This window comes from Trichoderma camerunense (genome assembly GCF_050948025.1).
Source record: "Trichoderma camerunense strain CBS 138272 chromosome Unknown V8C40scaffold_1, whole genome shotgun sequence".
Classification (NCBI taxonomy): Eukaryota; Fungi; Ascomycota; class Sordariomycetes; order Hypocreales; family Hypocreaceae; genus Trichoderma; species Trichoderma camerunense.
In genome coordinates this window covers 2,986,819-3,004,675 of record NW_028145369.1, presented here as the reverse complement: position 1 = coordinate 3,004,675, position 17,857 = coordinate 2,986,819, and the positions used below count along the sequence as shown (strand labels likewise).

Sequence of the window (17,857 nt, the reverse complement as noted above, 5' to 3'; positions counted from 1 at the left end):
CAGAATGCAACGTCACCCACATGTGGCCACCTCCATCCCCAATCACCCTTCGCTTCGGTGTTGAGGTGGGGTTGGTTGCCAGCACTACTGTAAGAATTCGCCTACTCCCGTCCAGATTGGCGCCCGTTTCTGCTAACCTCGTCACTAGGCCAGCCCAAGCTAGAATACATGTAGCATCAATCCATCTGTAAACTGGTTATGCACTATCGACTGAATATGGATTGTCCGTCATATAATAACATACTTATCAGTCCCATTATTGAAGCCCAGCTGGGAGGCACTGTGAAGTACACCCTTGTCTCTTGAATCTATGCCACCATCCGTCGTGATGACAGACTACAGCTTGGCCGATAACGGATGCATGTCTTGGCTAAACCCTTGCTTGCAACAGTATTTATGTTCAAGACCCTCATAAGCTAAGCCCATATACTGCCACTGATGCCCCTTACCGATGCTTCTCAGTAAGCCTGAAAGTGGAATCAAGATGTAACAACACGTAAGGAGTTTTGAGGCGGGGATCTTCTGATGGTCACACCAATACGAGGGAAGTGGGCTGCCACACGCTTGTATGTTCGCCTCTGTACACTAACAGAGGAGGATTACTTGCTCTTCACGCTTTGCGAGGCTGCTGCGTACGCTACGTTCAATAGTGTCCGATAGGTCATATGCGGATTTTCCGGTGGCTTGACGGGAGGATATATCTCCAGATATCCAAGGTTTTTTTTTCGAGCAATTAGTGCATCTCAGATCTATTGGTGTTTACTCCCATCCACATAGCCGTGTGTCTCACGATGGCCAAGCGCGGACCATAAGAATACTGTTATGACAACGAGTGTAGTACCCAGTAAACGGCTGCGCAAAGTGGCGGTTCTCCATTTTCGTGCTCCTACATATGCGAGCAGGGAGTACAGTCTGTCTGGCTCTCCTAGAGATACCCGTATTCGCCTCCCCCCAGGTACCTGTAGCCTTTTGAGCCTAATAATACCCCAAGGTCCCAATTTCCAGTTCAACCTGAGGGGAGAAAAGCAGATCACGAAATCATCAAATAATCCCCAAAGATAATCTCTACTATTTTATTTTGACATAATTGCAGCTAATTACACCTCTACCAGCAATGTCCGGAGCCGAGCTAATTGGGATCATTTCAGGCATCATCTCGATAGTGGATGCCTCGCTCAAAATTTACGAAGCCTTCGGGGATGCCTCAGGCCTACCACGATGCTTCCGCAATGTGGCTGCACGCCTCCCCGCCGTCCAAGATACACTGAAAATAGCGAGAGAGACCTTGGAAGAAGAAGAAAAGGAGGGTAAAGAGGAATTATCGAGGGTAAAATCGCGCGACGCCTTGGCCAAGATTCTTCAGAGCTGTTATGACAAAGCGACTGTGCTCAACAAGACTCTACAAACCATAATGCCTACACAAGGGGCATCCAAAACAAGGCGCTGTGTCAAAGCGATCAAGATGTTCCCTGCCGCCGAAAAAATCGAGAGCCTAATGAATGGCATCCTAGACGATGTACACGTGCTGGCTGCGAACTACTCGGTGAAATCAGCCACTCGGACGCAGGTTAATGATCTTACCGACATGATAAGGAACACGAAAGTTGAGAAACGAGAACCCATATACTTTGGCCGCCGCACGACTGTGACATTTTACAATAACGGCAGGGGATCCCAGCTCGTCCATAATGGACAAGGCGATCAGAACGTCTCAATGGGAACAGGGGTTCAGTTCAACGGACCATCAACGGCGCCCATATATATCACAGTGACAGGCATATGACTCGCATGGAGCTCTTCTGTTATGGACATTGGTTATGGATCACATGTATATAGAGAAGCTAAAGTTAGCCGTCGACTAGATTGCCTCAAGAATGATCCACAAAGAATCATTGCAGTCGACCTTACCAGACTAAGCATGCAGAACATCCCGTGAGTATATGTACATTATATTACCTCCCCGGTCCATGCTATTCCTACAATATTGACGTATACGATCCTCTCTACATGTATCTTCCTCCACGTGTTCTGAGCAGTTCTTGGACGTCAGGATAATTCTCTCCATAGTGATGTGCCGTATATCCACCCGCATCCTCCACTCCAACATCAGCCCCAGCGTCAAGGAGACATACTACCAGCTCATATTTACCAAGTTGAGCAGCCAGCATTAGTGGCGTTCGACCACTTCTGTCTTTCACATCCAGATTGGCACCTTTCTCTGCCAACATGTTTATCAAGCTCTGGTCGGAATGACCATTGACAACGTGGTGGATTGGCGTGAAGGAATTGTCGTCAACCGAGTTTGGATCACCTCCGCCATCTAATAACAGGCGAAGCCCCATTCCGAATCCCAGACGAGCGGCGTGATGTAGTGGTGTCAGGCCTTTCGAGCCAGCTGCCTTGCAAGAGGCTCCGCGACGGACTAAGATTTCTGTAATGGTTGGATTCCGTTTCAGCGTGGCCAGAGAAAGGGCCGTATTGCCATAAGCATCAGTGACATCGAAAGATGACACTTCTGCAATGTGGGAGGTTAGTAGGGTGACGATATCTTCCCTACCCAGCAAAACAGCATAATGTAACGGTGTTAGCCCACCCTCCCCTTGGACAACAATGCTAGCGCCACGCTGAAGAAGGAGACGAACAGCTTCAAGATCTCCGCCGTATGCCGCCAAATGCAGTAGCGTTCTACCCGTCTCGTCAATAACAGCGCCTGGGGAGGCTCCGTGTTCGCAAAGCAGCCATGCGGCTGAATGATTCTTTCGTCTTAGCGCTTGTTCGAGGGGTAGCTGTGTATACATGCTCGTACTCTTGCCGCCGACTTTCTTGGCGAGGCTCGGGGGTGTAACGGAAGCACCTCTATTGATTAAGAGCCATACGAGATTGTTATCCCGCCTCTCAATAGCGTAAAAGAGTGCTGATTTGCCGTTAGCATCCTGCTCGTTCGGCGTTGCCCCCGCGTTCAGCAGCACCCAGGCTGTATCATGATCCTGCAGCCTGACAGCCTCAATTAACAAGGTTGACCCGTTTGGTACTTTTGCGTCCACGTTCGCCCCGAGGCTGGCAAATAGCTGTACTAGCCTGCTGTTTTTCTTCTTGACTGCCTCATGCAACGGAGTTGAGCTATCACCCCAAGCCTCGCTCACATTGGCACCGTGGTCAACAAGTAGCTGAACCGCATCGGTCATTCCGTGATGTGTGGCCCACCAAAGAGACGTTTTCTTCTCCCGATCCTGCATGTCCACTCGAGCAGGGTTAGGCTTTCGATTCAGTAGCCGACGCATCAAGCTGATGTTCCTCTTGCTAGCCGCAAATACGAGAGGAGTCTATCCATCTTTAGTAGAAGGGCGATTGAGATCAACGCCGCGCTCTAGCAGTAGTTCGGTGACGAAGTGGACATGGTCTGTGACTGCAACCTGTAACTGGTCCCATTCTCCATGCTTGGTCTCCAGGCTCCCTTGGTCTACTACACCAGAGATCTCAAAAACGTATCTCAACAACGTCCAGTCTTCAAATATCTCGGCGTTGACATCCTCTTTGCTCTCAATCACCAGCTTAGCAATCGATGGAGGCCCGTATTGGATGACTGTTTCTAGGGGTGACACACCCTTTCCGTTTCGGATATCCAGCCGCGCACCTGATTTTATGAGCGCCTTGGCTATTGCCACATTATCTGCAGTTGGCCCCACGAGGGCTTTATGGAGGGGTGTATCGCCAGCCTGATCGCATAAGTTTAGGTTCGCCGATTTGCGGATCAAAAGTTCCACGAATTTGCGTCGACCGTATCGAACTGCCCAGTGTAAAGCCGTCTGGCGATCTGAGCATCGAGCGTCGACATTAATATCGGCCGGAAGACGCTCGGCCCATGACAGGAGGTCGAAGTGTATGGCAGCGTGCCAGCCTGTCATGCCGTTAAACGCACCGCCCTGTACCTCCTCCATTGCCTCAAAAGCTCTGGTGAGGTTGGGCTTATCTTTAAGGATCCTCATGACCAATGAGTCTGTCTTCTCGTCGAACACCTGATCTTTACTGTTGAGGTGTGCCCACCAATATTTGGCGGCATATTGTAGCAGTGGAGAGTTCTGCTTTTCCTTGCACGTGTTGAGCAGAAAGTATAAACACGTTTTGCCTATCTCGAGGTCTGCATCGTTGGATATAATTTCAAACTGGAGAAGGTGTTGCTTCACTGACTTATGGACTAAGCCAAACGTCTCATTCTCTGTTTTGACCAATCCGGTGCAAGCACGCTTCACTAGGTCTTTGACAGGACGATGATTCTCATAGCACCTGCCCTCACTCTTTTGAATAGCAAAGCTATCCTGGATCTGTTCGATATTCATATCGACTTTTGCGTGTGAGACCCAGAGGAGAATATGTTTTGTTAACAACAGTTCACCGTTGCCTTTATTTGTCTTCACTCTCTGAGCAATTTCCCTCGTCGATGCTTTAAATGCTCCCAATGCGCTGTCAGGGAGATGCTTCAAAGCCTGCATAGTCTCGAAAAGCGTGGTTCCTTGCTTGCTCAAATGATCCATGTGTAATTTGGCTGACAAAAACCTGAATGAATTTAGTCACCGTTACTGACGCACAGCATTGGACTGCTACACTGACATCTTGCTAGACATGGCCCTCGTCGTGACTCCTTTTATAATCTCTTCTTGGTGTTCAGCCTTAGACAGTACGCTTCGTAAGCGTGTATCATCCGCAATTCGATTCTTGACGTAGGCCGACACATCTGCCTCTCTTGGTGTGATGGATAGTTCTCGATGCGCTCCGATGTCTCTTCCTATATAATTGTCTCTAGATGTGAAAAGAATACGAACATTATCTGGGAGATCCATGAGAGCTTTTTGGAACCTCTTTAGCGTCGCTTCTCGGGGAGCGTTCTGGCAGCTATCCAGAGCATCAATGACAAGATAAACTGTCTTGACGGTAGCTGCCTGTGCCTTGAAGAGATCGAAATATTCAGATGGATTAAGTGCGGCTGATCTTTTGAACGGATCCGTGAATTTCTTCTTCAGTTCACTTGCTATGTTGCTCGAATTTGCGCTCAAGAGCTGGGTCAGCAACGTCGCCCAGATACGCTTAAGTGGAACAGCGTGCTTCTCCGCTTGAAAAAAGAAGTAAATGCAAGCAGCTTCATCTCCGTTTTGGATCTGTTTTTCGATAGAATCAACGATAAGCGACCTTGCAGGTAATATGTTAGTATATGCAATTCTAATGCCGTCGATTGGTGGTTCTAACAGGAGTATAGTTTTGCCAGATCCAACTGCAAGGAATTTCTTAGCAAAAGCGACCATTCCAAACAGTGGTATGTTTTCCACTTACGTATGCCTTGCATCCATAGAATTCGAGACGAGTTGGAGGCTTCTTTCCACTCGAGAAACTCCTCAGAGTTGAGAATCCACTTGCCAGTACCCTTAGACAACTGAATGATGAGATTGCGTTGATACGGAGTGAAATCGAGTGGAACTTGATTTGGTTGGGTCGTTAACCACTTGAATATGTTTACGTCTATTGACATTTGTTAGCATATCAAAATTTTGGCTGTTCTGCTCTCTCAACTACCCACCGGTTGGCTCTTGTACCCAACTCTCTGCTCCCCCAAATCTCTGAAAGAGTTGTCCCACTGAAGGTGGTATTCTCATCTTCCCATTCCTCCCATTTAACAAACTAACTGAGCAGTCGTTAGTAACTGTTATGAAACTTCACAGAAAGATTTGTGGGCTTACTGTTGAAGTGCTGATTAACCATCATGCCACCATACACCGCATTCTGATCTCCAAGGCCTTCAGATATATACTGGCTACCATGTCCCGAATTGGTGGCAACTACGTTCGGGCGATCTTGTCTCTCGAGTATCGACATCTTGACAAAAAGAAATTAGTGTAGGAGATATTTGCCCCAAGGAGTATAGCTCACTTCACCGTGATGCAAAGACGCTGTCCTTGAACAAACTCAAACTTACGCTCTGGAAACAGATTTCTCCAACAAGATGCTGTATGGTCAAGAGGTATAAATAGTCGGTGTGACGTATGCATGAAGATTTCATGGCCCTCATCTAACTGCATATTAGTAACACTTAGCAGAGCACCCAGCCGCACAAGGCGTCCTTGATGCTTCTTGACAGCATGAGGTGCTGGTTTTCCAGTGGATAAGGCATCCAATTCCGGTATCCATGCTCCAATAACCGCCGAGCTTGATCGCCGACATAGACTGGTATGTCATACAAATGGCAGATTTAGGCGAACGAAGACCGAAGAAGGAAAGACTGCACCAGTCCTCCGCTGCCATGTAACAGCGGGAGCTCCGACCACGCGGATATAAGCCAGCGGTGACGATTGGAGGGGCGGCTATGCTTTTTCAGCCTCCTCCTAATATAATTTAGTACATGCAGTGATCACACCCACTGGTTGTTGCGGCTCAAGCAGTAAGATAAATCACAGCCCATAATGGAGGTATACGTTCTCCCGCTTGATGTCAAGGCAACTGGTTGCCTAGTAAACGAGGCGATCAATTCAGCAGAGAGCACAATTCTAGGAGTAGCATGAAGCCGCTCTTTAGTCGATTTGTAAGAGTGTAACAAACTTCTACACTGCAAACACAGTAAAGCAAGATCGTCAGTGAATTCCAGGTTTGCTGGAGAAACAGGAGCAGTATACTTCTTACCTTGTATTTCCTCCATATTTCTAGCGGCGAAAGCCTCCTATCATATTCCAGAAATCCCCCCTCGGACAAGTTGCGATGGAAACGGTCAATTCTCAGATTTCTGCCTCGCATCAATCTCCTACCGACACTAAGAATTCGTATGAAGCCCAATCATATTTCCACTTTCTTCCCTGTCAGAGCACATGTATTTAGTTAACATGGACTAATTCTGGCATAGCATCGGGCCGTGCCGTAACGGGCCGCCACGCGGGCGTCGACGTCCTCAGAAATCACGATCTGGCCGGCGGCTAGACTTAGGCCAACCGAAAGCTTCTCTCAAATCTAGAAAACGGCAGAAGGGTCAAAATACCGGCGCTCCTACAAGAAAATCGTCTGTATTAGAGTTCTCCATCGATGGATTATACCCAAATGATGATGTTATCTATCCCGCTCCACCGGATCTTTCGCATTACCAAATTTCTGCCCAAAGATTACCTGCAGACATCATCAGCCCACGCGCACGCGATGTAAATCACAATCGCTTGTCATTCATCGCGGAAAATGAACGTTTATTCTCCCCCAAAGAAGACAACAAGTGTGAGAACCACGAACGTACTCCGCATGTCCCACCAGATGATTGGGAACAAAATGTTCACTCCAAAGGGCCACATCAGGAGCCAAACATTCGAGATCGCCGAGAAACCAGGAACATACCCTATAAAGATGATCGAGGTCGTCGTGCCTTGCTTCAACGAAGTAACTTACTGTTTCTTATATCATCACCGGTGTCGTGTGATCCACCTTCGTTAGCGGTCGTTCAACCGGTTCCTGAATGGTCCAAACCTTCTCTTAAAAACCCACTGAGCCAGGTTATTTCAAAGACAAAACCTCCAGCACATAGTACAAAACTAAATACCTAGTAGGTCTTTCGGAGGCGCACCTGTTTCCCAGGGCATCCGAGCCTATTGGGGGCCCACGGATAGATCAGGAGTACCAAATGTTCTTAAAATTCGAGATGTGGCCATAGTCTAAAGAGCATTTTCATCTCTATTGTTACTCAGTTTAGAAATATTATGCAAATAGTTCATTGAGTGGTATATAGGTGGATGAAGTATAGTGGGATGCGTTCGTATTGGGCACTGATGGCTCATTAGTATACAGCCGCTGCCCATGCCACCCCTCATCATCGGACCGCAATGCATAGCCCCTTGCAGATGCCAGGCTCCAAAACCTTTTCCATATCGCTGTGAAACACTATGCAGAAGCTTTGAACAGCGCCTCAGCCTTGTGATGTTCTGTAAGGATCATTTCAGGAAGGCCACTGTCCTTCCATGCCTCATCCCATCCAGCAGTGCGCACCCAAGGATAGTCCGGGTGCTCCCAGGTGCTATCCAAGAGGAGATATTGCGCGTTCAACCAAGTCTTGTCATCTTTGATGCGTTACCATGGTCGGTCGAGGTATTCTTGAGAAACATGCCGCGCAAGGACCAGAGCCCTCGCAGTCTTAACGACATGGCCATCGTCGGGCATGTTGAAGAACCGGGGAAGTAGCTCCTCCAAGTTATCTTCAAGCGTAGTGTCTTTCGGTATGTAGCTGCTGATATTGTCAAGTCGCAAGGGCGGTGCCCATCGTACAACGTAGTGCAGAATGTCAAAACGAGCCTTCCACTCCAGGGTTCGCAGTTTGACCGAGTCAGGGATCCATGCAGCGTCTTGAATCAAAAGCAAGAATGGGCCAATTGTAAGATGATGACTTTTCACAGTCAGTATCAGACTAGTACCTCTTACAAACAGCCACACGACAGACGGGGGGCACTTACATGAGGAAGAAGTCAAACCTCGGGTAGTCAGGAGGGTGGAAAATACACGCCGACACCATGTAAGCAGCCGTATGGATGTTCTCCGCTATGCCCTCTGCCAGGTTATTGGGGCCAGCCTTGACCTGGGCGAGATAGTTCACACCCTCATCAGGGCACAGGACCTCGATGCTGTCCAAAATCTTGTTTGGGTTTCCATTGCGCACGCTGTTGACGAACTCCGGGTCGGAGTGTACTTGTTCGTAGAGCTCAGCAGTATTGAGGCGACGTGAAGGCGGGTTTGCCGCTGCAGCCTTCTCGATTTTCTCCAAGAAGTCGCCAACGTAGGCGTCGTGTATAGCGGACTGGGCCAGACCTTGAGCGACGATGGCAGGCTGATCCCACTCGATGCCGTACATGAGCTGGATAAAAGAATGGGCAAAGCCTATGATCTCGTCAGCTTTCCCGTCTTATTCTGAAGAATCTGTTTCAACGCTGTAATGGATGGACTTACTGCCCCAGCTGCGACGGTACATATCGTGAGTGCTCTCCTCGCCCCTGAAGAGATATTCCACCAATACATTCTTCCATCCTTTTGCCTCTACTTCCTCTTGGAAATATCGTAGGAAATCTGTATAGTACTTGGCATCTCCGAGATACTTGGGAGCATTGGCTGCCCAATCTTGGCGAAGGTCCTCTAGAACGCCATTGTTTAACTGAAACTGGTCAATCTGAATTTCAGCATCACGGTCGAACGCAGCCTGGAGCTCTTCGGGAGTCGCTCCTGCGCCATAGAGTGTACATAGGTGGTGCGACATCTGCCCATTTGTTAATCACATATTAGAGTTACAGCTTTATGGTGTGCAATGTGTTGGCCAAAATGGATCCTACATGGTTGTGATAACCCCTGGCCAGGAAGAAAACATGATGCCGCTATATATCGCGTTAATACAGTGCCATGTATTTATCACATAGGTTACTTACGTCAAGATCTTTTTGAAGCAGTTCAGACAGCTTGGCTGCTGCAGCTTCAGTGTGCTTGTAACCTAGGAGACCGATCCGACTGGGGTCAATCTGTATTCTATATGCTGTAGCCATGTTGTTGTCCACGTAGCTTTTTGTCTAATATGAGTAGTAAAGCTGTGAGATTAGAGTAATCTGGTATAGTTCATTTGGAGAGTCTACGGGTATATATACGCCATTGTGAACATACATACATCGGCAGATCAACACAAGAGACACAGAGTCGACGAGTCCATATATCCGCATGGCCGAGACTGATCCGCACAACCGAGACCAGTCCGTACAGCCGATAATAATCTCAGGGTCTGAGAGTCTCACCAAGACTTACTCAACTTGAGCAAGAGCGAAAGTGTAATGGGTAACAGTGGAAGTGGGCCGAGGCGGGAGCGGACTGAAGCAAGCAGACCAGAGCGGACTAGAGCGGACCATGTCAGTAGCAGGCGTAGATTGGAGTAAAAGTGGATTAAAAAGACAGAGACAGAGTATGGCTAGACAACCTATCCAAAATCTTCTACTTACTCCAGCCAAGCACTCATGTCTCTCTTACCTAAGGGTTAACTAAGCTCAAGACACATGTTATGTTACTTCCCGAATAGCTAAGCCATCTTAGTCAACTGGTCAGCAGATTGATAATACCTGTCGAGTTGATGACAAGAACTTCTGTCCCACCTTTATACCATGCTTGGAAAAAGATGAGAGCCAGCCAAGGCCTCTTGGTCAACCCACTGCGTAACATGACCTTGAGGTATTCCTATCACAAGGCACTTCGGCCGGCCGGATCTTCAAAAGACAACTTGATACGAAATAACTCAATACCATATCACGTGGATTAGCAACTAATTGACTCTCATATATAAAGAATACAGTCCGAACCTCCATACTGCTATTGTCTGTGAGCTTCATCGTCGTTGCCCAGAGTCAAGTCTCCCTTATCGCGCACTCAAGATGGCCACTTCTTCCAAACCTCCAGTTATTATCGAAAAGCCTCTTACCAATTGTATTCCGGAAGAGCTTCGACATCGGTTTGACCCTACGTTTGTTGAGTACCACAGCAAATACAACGCAGGCCGTCTCGTTACTCACCAAGTGCCTATTGAAGATGTCCGGAAAGACCCTTCCAAGTATGCGATTGACTACGGCCACGAACTTGTAGATGACGGCAACCTTATCATTACCGAAGAAAAGTGCCCTGTGAACGGCGGCGAAATAACTATCCGCATCTTCCAGCCTGGGGATGTTACATCCTCGGTGAAAAGACCGGCTTATGTTAATTTTCACGGGGGCGGATGGACATTTGGTGGCCTGGCTACAGACTTTGACTTCTGTAAAAGGGTTGTCTTAGAGCTCGGATGTGTCGCATTTGATGTTGACTATCGATTGGCGCCCGAGTATAAGTTCCCAATTCCTATCGATGACTGCTGGGCCGCTTTGAATTGGGTAAGTCCTGTCCATCGACTACTATATGTGTATCAGCTCATAATAAGTTAGGTCCGAGACGTTAAAGCTCTACAGCTTAATGTGAATCTGGATAAAATTGCTGTCGGAGGAGTCTCAGCGGGTGGTCATCTCTCCACAGTCATAGCCCACATGTGCCGCGATCAAGGCATACCACTCGCCTTTCAACTGCTAGGAGCACCAGTATGTGATATCCACGTCTTCACACCAACTGGAGAGCTTCGGCCAGACTGCGAATATGAGTCTTACCGAGAAATGTACCACGCTCCTCCTCTCCCTGCGGAGGGTATGATGTTTTTCCATAAATGCTTCGTCGGAAATCCCAGACGAGCTGAGCTTGACGTCCTGCCCTTGGTTCGTACATAGGGTCAACATGTCATATGTTTCACAGCTAACATCAAAGGCAGAACTGGAAATTATCGCCGATTAAGGCACCGAACTTTAAGAACTTGGCTCCGGCTCTGATCTGGACTGCAGAGATGGATGTTTTGCGGGACGAGGGCGAGGCATATGGTCGAAAAATGCACGACGCTGGGTCAAAGGCGGAAATTATTCGACTTAAAGGCGCGCCACATAACTTTGCACATCTCGATGCCATCTTGGAGAGCGGCAAGACGTATAACAGGGAGTCGATACGAGCCTTGCGTGATGCATTTGGGGGCAGCTCATGAATATGTCAGGGCCAACCGGTACAAAATCCAAGGACATCCCTATCTCTGGAGAAATACACAGGGCTACTTTTGCAACTTCAGTCATTCCAGTCTTCGTACACCCATCGGGCGCCCTGTCTTATATATACACCAGAAGTCGGATTGAAGTTGGTTGTTTTGTAGTCTCCATAAATATTTTACCAGGCGGTCAGCTTAACACCTCTCGTTGTTCATTCTCACTACGTGTACCCTAAAAATCTCTCAATTTTTATTAATGGTGCCTGGTCTAATATGGAGAGCTGTTCATTCATTCGTTGCATCTTCACAGTATGTTTGGGCATATCTAGAGATGAAATCCTGGACCTTGGCTATTTATTAAATAGTACTGATGTGAATGCTATCAATTGCATCTACTCAATTCTTCAATTTGCATTGATGCGGCCTCGCGCTGCCTCCCTTCGTATCTGCCACAACGATACGGGGTCAATCACTGTGCAGGGTAGCCGCAAGTAGTGAATGGCATCGCCATGAGACTCGATTACTTCCTGAATCACGTCTTGGGATACATGAAGGTCTCTATGAAGAGCCTTGAAGCTAACGTTGTTCCATGCCGTAATGACTCCGGGATAGTGATTCAAGTCCATGTACCATGTACTTCGCGCCGTGATAGAAGCTGTTCTGGCCTTGATCTTGTATATAAATGCGCAAGCCTCTCTTCTCGCACCATACCATAACGCCATTGTATGCAATTTCGGCATATTCAGCGCAGATTTCGCTGCAGCGCGTAAAAGGGCAGCAGCTCCTTCTCGGGAGGATGTAGAGCATAAGAGCGACGTTGTCAGAGTTAGAGACTGCAGTCGAGGCCAAACCCAGGACTTCTGACAGTGGTGGAAGAAATGTCTGGCATCGGTCATGAATGAGGCAGCAAGTTGTTCAAGCTGGAGGCTTCTATCAACAAAAACCTTGCCGATTTGGGAATCGAGGGCAGAACTATCCCAAAGAGGATCGGCATAAAAGTTCATTGCCGTGGTAATATCATCATTGGTATCTTCGAATATCACTATTCTTTTGACCGATCTGGGGATCCATCGGCTGAAGATCGATTTCTAGGCTGTGATGATGTTAGAGAAGATGCAAGCTGAGAGTTCCGGCTGATGGTAGCGCTATTAATAGGGAAAGTGAGTAGGGGTTGCACACACTTGGGAAGAATATCTCCTTCCAATCTTCATTCCATGTCCGCCATGACTCGTAAGAAATTTCGAGTAAGCAAGGCAGCTTGTCCAATAATACTTGAAGCGTGAATGGAGAAAAGCAACGGCGAAGCTGGCGGCGTATTACCAAGCTTGTGACTGCTGCGACTCGAGGGGCTTCTCGAAACCCGGTTAAAAACATCGCGCTGAAGAGTCGCCATATAGATTCTGTAGGAGGAACAAAGACTCGCTGACCATCAATCCATCCATGTGTTGGATCATGTGCTGGGAGCTGCCCGCCAAGCCCGCGATTCGGCCTCACTTCTTCTGGATTCTCTTCATGCTCAGCTCCGATATAGTAATGCTGGAAAAAATGCTGAGAATCGCTGTCGGAATATGCATTAAGCTCCAACTTCAATCCCTTTTCTGGTTGCCAAGGCCAGTGACATATAACAGAAAAAAGCCTTCCAAGAGCGGTTTCAATCTTTATGTTGTTGCTCTCCCTGTTAAACCGGTTCTCGCGGATGTGGCAATTCCCACAGTTATAATCGAAAAGTCCTATGTTGAGCCAGATGTGACGAACAAGCTTTTGTCTTTCGGGGGCGACCATGTGTTCCAGTTGAAAGACACATTCGTATCGCAGTTTCAAGCGACGAAAATTTTCCACTTCTATGACAGACTGCCATTCTTTGGAGACAGCAGCATGCGACCCCCAGCCAGGGTTTTTGCAGCGTACAATTGCCTTCAGGATCATCTCCCGGAGCTCACTCGGTATCAGAGACCAATTCACGCCATTTTCATTCACGATGGGGAGAGGCGGAGAGGATGACATATTGTGATTGAAGGTTCTGTCTCTGGAACTCTGATAACTTGGAAAATCTCATGCATGATACTGGATCGGCAGACTTGGCGGACAAATCACTATCGAGAAAGATGAAGATATGATGAATAAATGTTGTTTCGACTCCGCGATTCGCGCTGTTGTTTGCAAGGAAGAAACATTGGCTGAAATATTATCTAAGCTTTTAATGAATTATTTTAAAGTTTTCTTCCGAGTGAATTTGTTTACTTGTAAGTCGGTAGGCACGAATTGTGTAACTATGGGTGACCGAAGGCGTCGGTGTTATAATGATCCGTGCAAAAAGAGTATTCGCACGGCTTGTCGTAGTTTCAGATCCAACCTTATGTTTACTTTACACCTGGAGCAAGGCTGGCAGTCTGGAACGGTAGCAAATAGCGAAATAGAACAGACAATGGCATCCTTTGTGCCTCAAAACAGGTACCGCGAGTACAAGCAGGATACGCAGCGGCTCTTGTTCTGGATAATCCATGCTTCCAACACAATCCTCCAGTCGTCAGCAGTCGCAGAATCAGGCACCATCGAGCCTCAGAACCACCAAAATGTGACGGGCCAGGTTACCGTGAAAGAGCTTTTATCCATGGCCAAGATGATTTCCAAGCATGCAGTCCGCGTCCCAGGTGCCATCTATCGCAAGCTGCAGTCGGTAACAAGCGCGAGGACGGCCATGTACCAGGCATTTCAGCAGCTCGCTGCCTTGAGCCCGAAGCCCGACCCAGAGATGGAACAGAGCAATGTGACTCACAAATATTTCATTGATGCCCTAAACGATATATTTGACATCTTTGGCGGGCCTGCTTGGCTGCAGGAGCAACAGCGTGGTAGCAAAGAAGCCGAACTCGACGCCGAGCTTGACGCTGAGGTCGAAAATGCCAACTTCTCCAACAAATTTGCGGCACTAAGTCTTGGACTCTCTGCGCAGGGCGAGCCTGACACAGCTGCAGTAGACTCTAGTGGCGATGAGGAGTCTGATGAGGAACCGAAGTCGGCTGCTCCTGGACAACAACGCCGTCAAGCTCGGCCGGGCAGAGGCAAGAAGAAGAAGGGTGGAAAGCGAGCCAAGAAGGGCAAACAGACGGCCAAGCCCGCACCTCAGACGTTGGATCAGGTCCCACTTGAAAGCTACCGTATTATCGAAGCCGCGGACGGCCTTGTTACTGACTACCTCCTGGCGGTTTATTCTCTCTTCGAGGAGACTCTCGACCTACGGTCGTACATGAGCGGCGTGTGGCGAGAGGTTGCGTACGAGGGCCTCAACAGCGCCGTGGCCGGTACGCTTGCCCATATAGCCACGGCCATGGTTAAGCGAACCGAGGCGGCCATCATGATAGAATTTCCCGGCCACGAGTCATACGAGACTGTCATGCAAACCATGACGCGTGGCAACATAGAGAAGGCACAGGGCAACTTCACAATGTCACTCCACAGAATCTCTGGTGCGGATGGGACAACGGAGATGATGGAAGAGGTCAAAATGGATGTTAAGGAACAGTTCCTTATCTACGCATATCAGGATCTTGTAGATTTCGTGACCGACTTCCAGGCTACTCGCAGCGGTAAGCCGACTAAGCGTATGCTCGCGGAGATCGACAAGTGGAACCCAACCTTGGACTTACAGCGCGCAACCAAGGAGCAGAGACACCGCTGGCGTCGATCTTATACCATCAACTGGCTCTACGACCTGGTCAATGTCTACTCCAGCATTGTGGTTCAACGCAATACCATGAAAGGGGAGCACCATATGTACGAAAAGGTCGACTGGGCCGCCGACGGCAAGTGGAGCGAGCACGTACGGCTCTTTGGCATTAATGAGTTTGCCGGCATTGTAACGTAAGTCCTGAGTTTTGCCTTATTTTTCGATCAGCGTGACTGGATTCCTGACTGGTGGAGAGCAGCTCTCTTGCTATGCAAAAGCCTGGCACAGATATCAAGAAGCGCATCAACCCAAGCTTGGTATTCCAACTGCAGTGTATAGTCGACTCTTTAACGGTCTCCCGGGGCTGGTCCCTCAACAGCTTTAGGGGACATGTTTTGGAGCCACCGATGAGCGGGTTCCGGCCGAGGCGAGACGTCGACCTGTTCCTGGATCGTGAAAACGAGAGATTCGGCAAGGGCTTCCCACAGGGTTCCCACGTGCTGAAACAGCTTCTGGAGCGTGACAGCATGCTACACGGCGACCCCAACCGACACCAGTCACAGATCAGTGTACTCGAATGTCTGATGTGGGATTTCCGGGACTGGCTAGGCGAATCCAAGTACATGTATGGACTGAAAACTCTGCCACCCTCTCGCTTTTCCAACAGTAACGCCAATGGCCTCTGGGAATACTCGCCTTTCCTCTGCGGTACAGGGCTAGCCGAAAGTCTGGAGATTGTATACCGTTTCGGTCTGGTGCTCTGGGACAAGGTGCCCGAGCCAATGCTCCTAGTTCACTTACACAACATGCTGGTACAGAAGAAATATCTCGAGAGGCCTATTGGACTTTTTGCTGCCTTGGGGGAAACCTTTTCAGAGGCCTTCTTCGCCGACAGCCGACCCCCTACCTCAAATTTCCAACAGGCCCTCACCAGCCAGATTAACAAGACAGGCACTCATCTCGCACAGCGCCAACGAGCCATGCTCAAAGGGACATCGAACAAGATGCACAGCATGCTAAACCCAGCCGCAAACCGTTTCTTCCGTATCAAGTCCAATCTTCTGTTGTACCGCGAAAATGGATGGGACCCAGACCGGATCCCCACTGAGGACCTCGGAAAGCACACCTTTTTATACAATCTCCGTTCCAACTACTCAGAGATCTGGCCTACGGGTACACCCGGACCTTCTGATGCGAATAGGTCAGATACCTTCATTTTCGACGGCGACAGTAACCTCATGCCAGCACTGCCGCGACCTACAAGAGCTGATCACCTGTCGCGACGGGACCTGCTCGAGTTCCTTCGGTATGACATCTACTCAGACGTCTGCGGTCGTTTCCCCTACTCGAGTCTCAACTACTCTTGGGTAACAGCGCGCATTATGACATGTTTCATGATGTTCGAAGACGAGCTGAAAAGGCGCAACAACCCCTTGTACCAGGATATCTACGTTGTGAATAGCGGGCGCCCTGAGAAGCGCGTCTTTCTCGCAGTGGCGGCCTTGTCTGAGACAAACGAAGAGTGTCTGCAGGTTATGGCTAAGATTCTGGAGGAACAGAGAATGGGATGGATGCAACACATTTACTGGGAAGACCTTGACTCGGACATGGAACGACCTTTTCAGCGCGCAAGTAAATTTCGCGGTCATCCAGTAGAGCAAGATGCATGTAGCATTATGTAAAGATTTAGATCTTTTCGTAGTTGATGACTATATAGACCCAAAGGGTGCATATTTTCTGGTTCAAACAGCTTTTTATAATCTAGGTACCTCGTATTAAAATGGAACAACATCTTTATTGTTAGTACTTGTAATAAACTCTGTAAATTAGACTAAAATACTGTGGCTTATCCCTCATCTATACAAAGTCCAAGTTATACACTAGGATATTATCTGCAGTCCAGTAGTGGCTCCATATTCTCTTCATGAAAGAGGTCAAATTCAGGAGCCAGACGCAGGCATTGGACCAACTTAGCGTAGAAGACCTGACAACATTCTAAGAGCATCACGCAGCGATAATGTGGTAGATTCAATTTTTCTATGGCTGGTTAGACTACGTACCACGGTATATAAACTTCAAGGTATGAATTGCTTGGTATCTGAAAGCATAAATGTCAAGTAGTAGAATAGGAGAGATCAATGGATAACTACTTGCTCTTATCTTTGGCTCCAGAAGATCACGGTTACGAAAGAGGCGGATCAAACTCAGTACCAACCAACTCAAAGTCATCATATAGACCGCCGAAATACGAGAGACTATGCTCTACCCATAGAGTATCAGTACACAAACTTCCATTAGACAGGAAGGTAAGGTATCTTTCTATGTTAGGTCGCTCTCTGGAACGATATAACAGCCCGAGCATAAATTTACCTCGCCACGTACTTCAATACTTTTGCAATTAAAGTTTAGTGACTATGTAGTAATTCGATGACGATAAATTGCTTGTAGACTGGAGAGGTTGTCAATTGCTTCAGGTATTAAGCCTGAGAGATCTTCATCAGCTAGTCGAATGGTATGAGCGGTGTACTAGTGTATATAATTGCTGGAAACGTATTACTGATTAAACCTCCGACGGCATTTATGAGCTTATGGATCGCCTCAGT

The 17,857-nt window shown here is 48.1% G+C and overlaps 6 protein-coding genes across 6 annotated transcripts; 3 read left to right on the top strand and 3 right to left on the bottom strand.

The window, feature by feature from the left end:
• Positions 1-901: 901 nt before the first annotated feature.
• On the top strand, positions 902-1,783 carry V8C40DRAFT_279544 (uncharacterized protein; the record flags this gene model as incomplete). Its single annotated transcript, XM_083221245.1, has 1 exon — positions 902-1,783. Exon 1 carries the CDS (start codon positions 1,115-1,117, stop codon positions 1,781-1,783), a length of 669 nt encoding a protein of 222 aa, XP_083079590.1. The 5' UTR covers positions 902-1,114.
• A 220-nt stretch (positions 1,784-2,003) lies between these two features.
• V8C40DRAFT_279541 (ankyrin repeat-containing domain protein) lies at positions 2,004-5,865 on the bottom strand (the record flags this gene model as incomplete). The annotated part of the gene is made up of 8 exons (XM_083221244.1): positions 2,004-2,987; positions 3,045-3,323; positions 3,360-4,554; positions 4,609-5,184; positions 5,242-5,266; positions 5,326-5,511; positions 5,570-5,674; positions 5,730-5,865. The coding sequence occupies 8 exons, from the start codon at positions 5,863-5,865 to the stop codon at positions 2,004-2,006; spliced, it is 3,486 nt and encodes a 1,161-aa protein (XP_083079589.1).
• Positions 5,866-7,899: 2,034 nt separating this feature from the next.
• Positions 7,900-9,539, bottom strand: V8C40DRAFT_279539 (questin oxidase family protein; the record flags this gene model as incomplete). Its single annotated transcript, XM_083221243.1, has 5 exons — positions 7,900-8,032; positions 8,090-8,398; positions 8,466-8,886; positions 8,956-9,259; positions 9,426-9,539. 5 exons carry the CDS (start codon positions 9,537-9,539, stop codon positions 7,900-7,902), a joined length of 1,281 nt encoding a protein of 426 aa, XP_083079588.1.
• Positions 9,540-10,324: 785 nt separating this feature from the next.
• V8C40DRAFT_279537 (alpha/beta hydrolase) lies at positions 10,325-11,704 on the top strand. Its single transcript, XM_083221242.1, has 3 exons — positions 10,325-10,901; positions 10,953-11,273; positions 11,327-11,704. The coding sequence occupies exons 1-3, from the start codon at positions 10,410-10,412 to the stop codon at positions 11,588-11,590; spliced, it is 1,077 nt and encodes a 358-aa protein (XP_083079587.1). The 5' UTR covers positions 10,325-10,409; the 3' UTR covers positions 11,591-11,704.
• A 287-nt stretch (positions 11,705-11,991) lies between these two features.
• Positions 11,992-13,591, bottom strand: V8C40DRAFT_260868 (uncharacterized protein; the record flags this gene model as incomplete). The annotated part of the gene is made up of 2 exons (XM_083219191.1): positions 11,992-12,675; positions 12,908-13,591. The coding sequence occupies 2 exons, from the start codon at positions 13,589-13,591 to the stop codon at positions 11,992-11,994; spliced, it is 1,368 nt and encodes a 455-aa protein (XP_083079586.1).
• Positions 13,592-13,965: 374 nt separating this feature from the next.
• On the top strand, positions 13,966-17,059 carry V8C40DRAFT_231177 (uncharacterized protein). The gene is made up of 2 exons (XM_083212867.1): positions 13,966-15,448; positions 15,514-17,059. The coding sequence occupies exons 1-2, from the start codon at positions 14,013-14,015 to the stop codon at positions 16,934-16,936; spliced, it is 2,859 nt and encodes a 952-aa protein (XP_083079585.1). The 5' UTR covers positions 13,966-14,012; the 3' UTR covers positions 16,937-17,059.
• Positions 17,060-17,857: the final 798 nt, after the last annotated feature.

Excerpts from the sequence above, each read along its gene's own strand:
- V8C40DRAFT_279537 (XM_083221242.1), top strand. The coding sequence starts at position 10,410 with ATGGCCACTTCTTCCAAACCTCCAGTTATTATCGAAAAGCCTCTTACC. Across the intron at positions 10,902-10,952 it reads GCTGGGCCGCTTTGAATTGG|GTCCGAGACGTTAAAGCTCT; the intron begins GTAAGTCCTGTC and ends ATAATAAGTTAG. Across the intron at positions 11,274-11,326 it reads AGCTTGACGTCCTGCCCTTG|AACTGGAAATTATCGCCGAT; the intron begins GTTCGTACATAG and ends CATCAAAGGCAG.
- V8C40DRAFT_231177 (XM_083212867.1), top strand. The coding sequence starts at position 14,013 with ATGGCATCCTTTGTGCCTCAAAACAGGTACCGCGAGTACAAGCAGGAT. Across the intron at positions 15,449-15,513 it reads GAGTTTGCCGGCATTGTAAC|CTCTCTTGCTATGCAAAAGC; the intron begins GTAAGTCCTGAG and ends GGTGGAGAGCAG.